The 4,760-nt window shown below is 44.7% G+C and overlaps 1 protein-coding gene across 1 annotated transcript in view; it reads right to left on the bottom strand.

Annotated features, from left to right (window-relative positions):
* Nucleotides 1–1,635, bottom strand: part of Ces5a (carboxylesterase 5A) — a 30,627-nt gene extending 28,992 nt beyond the window's left edge. Inside the window, exons 1-2 of the mRNA XM_031336971.1 lie at nucleotides 1,551–1,635; nucleotides 446–650 (exon numbers count right to left, since the gene is read on the bottom strand). Of these exons, the coding sequence (XP_031192831.1) occupies nucleotides 446–650; nucleotides 1,551–1,635 (290 nt within the window). The remainder of the gene's footprint in view (nucleotides 1–445; nucleotides 651–1,550) is intronic.
* Between the last annotated feature and the right edge of the window lie 3,125 nt (nucleotides 1,636–4,760).

Raw genomic sequence — 4,760 nt, forward strand, 5'->3', positions numbered from 1 at the left:
GCACACACACACACACACACACACACTCACACACACACACACACACTCACATTGTAATTCTTCTCTCTGAAGCTCCCATCCAGACTGACCACAAAGGTCAGCCCATGGTTAAGGGTCGCATAGAAACACCAGGAAAGTTCCTTTTGTTGAAAGACTCGGGGAGCCCATCACAGCACTTCCTACACCTGCTCATGACTCAGAACACCAAAGAGTTTCCAGATCATTAAGATTCTTGGGCCCAGCTCAGGGAAGTCTGATTCAGGAAGCTTTGAAGAGATCAAGGGACATGTACATTTCTAACAATGCTCCAGCAACTCTGCTGAGCGTCTTGTGTCCTCCCACCTCTGGGTCAATCTTTCCTGTCCTCTGCCCCTGGACTTCAGAACCTATATTCCCCCTCAACAACCTCTTCAAGTTCCCAGAGACACAGCCACCTGTGACTTACAAATTGGGGTAGGTTGTGGCTTCTCTCAAATCATCCCAGGGGATCGGAGGCTGTGGGTTGGAAAACCGCAGAGGTCCAAGAGGGGGCGCAGCAAAGGGGATCCCAAGAAACACGTTCACAGGTTCAAGTCTTCCCAGAACAGTGGCTTGCTTCCCGTGTACCCATCCCAGCTTGGTATACCTATGCGGCTCTTCAGACACAGACCCTGAGGAAACACAAGGGAGGGCTCAGAAGCTGGTTGGAAAGAAGACAATTAGCCATGCTGGGGCTCTTTCTCCTCCCAGAGGCTACAGTAGCTGGGACCTTCTCTCTGAAACAAGGTCCTCTTCTTTCAGGATTGTTTGGAAACCACCACCACAGGGCTCTGCCTCAGTTGCTTCTGAGAGCCCACCCCCCCCAAAAAAAATTCTTTTGTACCACACCAAAGTTGCCCTGTCTTTGGTGCTCTGTAGATGCCAGGACCCTGTCAAATGGATTGCATAGTCTAGTACAATCTTGTCATTTCCATACTCATGACAAAACCACCACACGCCAGTCATCCCCTGCAGTTTCTGGATGGTAGCATTTTTACAAACTAAGTAAACTGCCTTTACGTTTTAGCCTAGACAGACCTCCCCTGAGCAATGCTATGTACAGAGTCACTCTTTGGATGACTTAGGCAGCTGCTTTGGTTACATATGAAGACGATTATATGTCAGTGAGAATGTTAAAATAAAAAAATCTCATAATGACAGCCAAAATCAGCTCCTCTACTTATAAGAGTTTGAAGATGGTGCCTTGAGGGACTAGGCATGCATGCAAGCATCTTGCATTTTGCACAGAGCATGAAGCCTTAAATGACTTAGCAGGACCCAGGAGTCTTGGCACCATTTGCTCTCTCATTTGGGCAAGTCCTGTCTCCACAGCCAACATCATAGAGCACAGTCTCCAGTCCACAGGTCTAGCCAATACCCAGGATAGTACTGTTCCTTAGGGAGTGTGAGGAACCCAAGGTCTACACATCCCTCTCCATGCCCACCTTCCTGAGACCACTGGGAAATAGGTTCATTTCCCCTAAGAGAAAACCCTGCCCTTCTCCCACAGCCTGAGAGCCCTCATCTCCCACCTGCCATCGCATCCTCCATGATGGCTGTAAAGATCCAAATGACCCAGATTAGGGCCTGTCCAGGACACACCCAGTCCCCACTCATCTGGTTGGCCTGCCTGAACTGTCTGGATATCTATCCACAGTTCCTCCTGGCCTCAGAGGACTTCAGTCAGGGACCAGAAAGTTGTTGTCTGTGAGTGGACAGGTGACGAACAGGCAAGACACAGGACGCAGAAGAAACCAAGAATAATGTCAAGGTGAGGTTTTCAGAGAATTGGCCAAACGGGACCTTCCTGTTCTGATTTACATACGGAGTAGGTAATGATTAACGCTTGTCCTGAGAAAAGCGCCTTATAGATCTGAATTCATGGGATGACAGAAATTGGAAGAACTCTTGGGACCTGCTAACCTAGGCCTCTCACATGCCAATGCCCTGAGGGTCAGATGTTCCTCTTGTGTTGTAATAAAACACCCAATCTAAAGAAATCACAGAAAGGTTTGTTGAGGCCCGTGGTTTCAAAGGGTTCATGGCAGCTGACATGGGTGATGGTGAAAGGTTTTACCATGACAAGCAGGAAGCAGAGAGAAGGACATAGGAAGAAGCCAGAGACAAGAAATCCTCAATGATCTGGTCTAAGTGAATCACTTCCCCCAGATGTTTCATCCCCAAAAGCTTCCATCATTTCTCAAAATAGCATCACTAGCTGGGGATACCCGATCCTGTAGGAAATATTTGATATTCGTTTTATATCAGACACTGACAGAATCCAGGAAAGGCTGCAAACTTCCAGTGAATGAAGATGACCAGGAGAGAGGCAGTCAGGCATGGTAAGAACTTTGGCAAATGGAAGAAAAGATGTATTTGCTAAAGTTACAGTGACTTCTCAGCTTCAGTACATATTTGTCTTATGGCAGTCCTGTAGGTCAGGTTTTTTGAATACAGTTTCAATTTTTTAAAAAATGAATGCTTTGTCCTCCACACAACATTTTTTTTTTCTGGCTTGAATTGTGTCTTGAGTCAGCCTTCTACGGCTATAACCTGTACCTAGGTTTTCTAGTCTATATATCAAGGTATACCTATATATCAAAGTTCAAACAGATAGAGTTATGATAACAACGCCACTGGATTTGCTTTTAGCATTCTGATTGCTTAGCACAATGCTCTTTCCTATATAAGTATAGGCTCTGGGAAACTGCTGGTAGATCCTGGGGATTCAGAACAAGAACCAGAAACAGCCCCACCTGTGCCTATGGCTTCACACCTCACATAGTCAAGAGCCTTGAATGGGATTTCCCGAGTGCTTGAAGATTGAACTGGTGTTTGGTAAAATAACACATCCTCCCATCCCTTGGAGATTTGGGTACCAGGCTCTATAATTTGAAAACCATAATAGTAGGTTTGGGAAGTATCCATCTAATGCACAGATTTCTGGGTAGTCACCTCATGAACATTCATATGGTGAGTCATGAGCAAGTATTAAATTCCTGCTGGACACAGAACTCTATTCCAGAAACAGGAAAGGATTTTCTAGAGGTCAGAACCAGGGACTGGTGGATACACTTTGCCCAAACAAAGACACTCCATAAATCTGTGAAGGTTTGAATTACTCCAGCTGGAAAGCCTCCCCTTGTTCCTAACACCACTCCTACGTTCTGATGGTTCACCAAAAGTATAGAAAAACAACTGTGAAATCTGTGCAAGTCTGATGCCTGACTCAGAAAAAAATCTCCTATGTTTAAGTTAAAATTAAGAATTGACTGGGGACCTGGCAAGATGGCTCAGCAGGTAAGAGCATTGACTGCTCTTCTGAAGATCCTGAGTTCAAATTCCAGCAACCACATGGTGGCTCACAACCACCTGTAATGAGATCTGATGCCCTCTTCTGGTGTGTCTGAAGTCAGCTACAGTGTACTTATGTGTAATAATAAAAATTTTAAAAAGAAACAAAAAGAACTGTTTGGGACTAGAAAGATGGCTCAGCAGTTAAGAACACTTGTTGCTCTTGCAGAGGACCTGAGTTCCGGTCCCAGCATGCTCATCAAGCCGCTCCCAATTGCTTCTAACTCCATTTCCAAGAAACTCCACATCCTCTGACTTCCACAAGCACCTGTACACACACTACACATAAACTCATGTAGGCATGCACACATACAGAAAAATACTAAATAGTTAAATACACATATATATGTATATGTGTGGTTTTTGGCTTCAGCCAGAGAAGCAGGCTTGTGTTTCTCTCAGCCATCATTGGAGAGGCTTTCTCCTGCAGCAGACGGGAAGAAACACAGAGACCCACAAGCTGACATTATGCAAAGAGTGGAAAACTTGGGAATATTCAGTCCTAGATGACATGTCTCCATGAAATCCATCCCACTCAAGGCTCAGGGAACCCCAGTGTGTAAGAGCCAGAGGGGTTGGAGGACACCAAGAAAATAGGGCCCTCAAAAATCTAGAAGATCAAAGCTCAAATGAATTCATAGAAACGGAGGCAGCATGTAGAAAGACCTGCTTGGATCTGCACTAGGTGGGCTCCTTCCTAGAGCAGAGAGTAGTGGACACGTGCCTCCTTCCCTAATGCAGAAGCTGTCTCCAATTGACAACCCCTTACAAATAAAAATGTAGTCTTTTCCAAGGGAGTTTCACTGGGGAAATAAACTGCTCTTAAGGGTAGGCTACAAGACCAGCAGTAGATGGCCAACAGAAAACAAACTCAGTGGCATCTTTAGGGTTGCTAAAGAATCATATATATATATATTATATATATATATGCACACACATATATATATATGCCATCTATCTAGCTCTAAAAGAATAAAGGGCTCATAGCTGGAGCCCCCTCAATACTTGCCAATGGGGAAAGAGGGAAGCTACGACGGTAACATGCTGAAGATGAACCCCCGATTCTCCGATTCAAAGAGCTACCCCACAAGCAGAAGTCTTGTGGGATTTTACATAAATCCCTTTGGACCCTGCTGATTTCTACTGAAGTTTTCACAAACCCTTCCATGGAAGCACAGATTCACTTCATGTGGATAAATTCTGTGTCAGTCTTCACAACGTCACAAGCTTTCCATTGTTAAATCTTCAGAAAATATTATAGAAGTGATTCTTTGATTCTTATAGATAAGAAACTGAGCACTGTCAGGTTAAAAGAAGGTCACACAGCATTTTCAGCAGATGGTGCTGGCTCAACTGGAGGTTAACATGTAGAAAAATGCAAATCGATC

This window comes from Mastomys coucha, unplaced genomic scaffold (assembly GCF_008632895.1).
Source record: "Mastomys coucha isolate ucsf_1 unplaced genomic scaffold, UCSF_Mcou_1 pScaffold22, whole genome shotgun sequence".
Classification (NCBI taxonomy): Eukaryota; Metazoa; Chordata; class Mammalia; order Rodentia; family Muridae; genus Mastomys; species Mastomys coucha.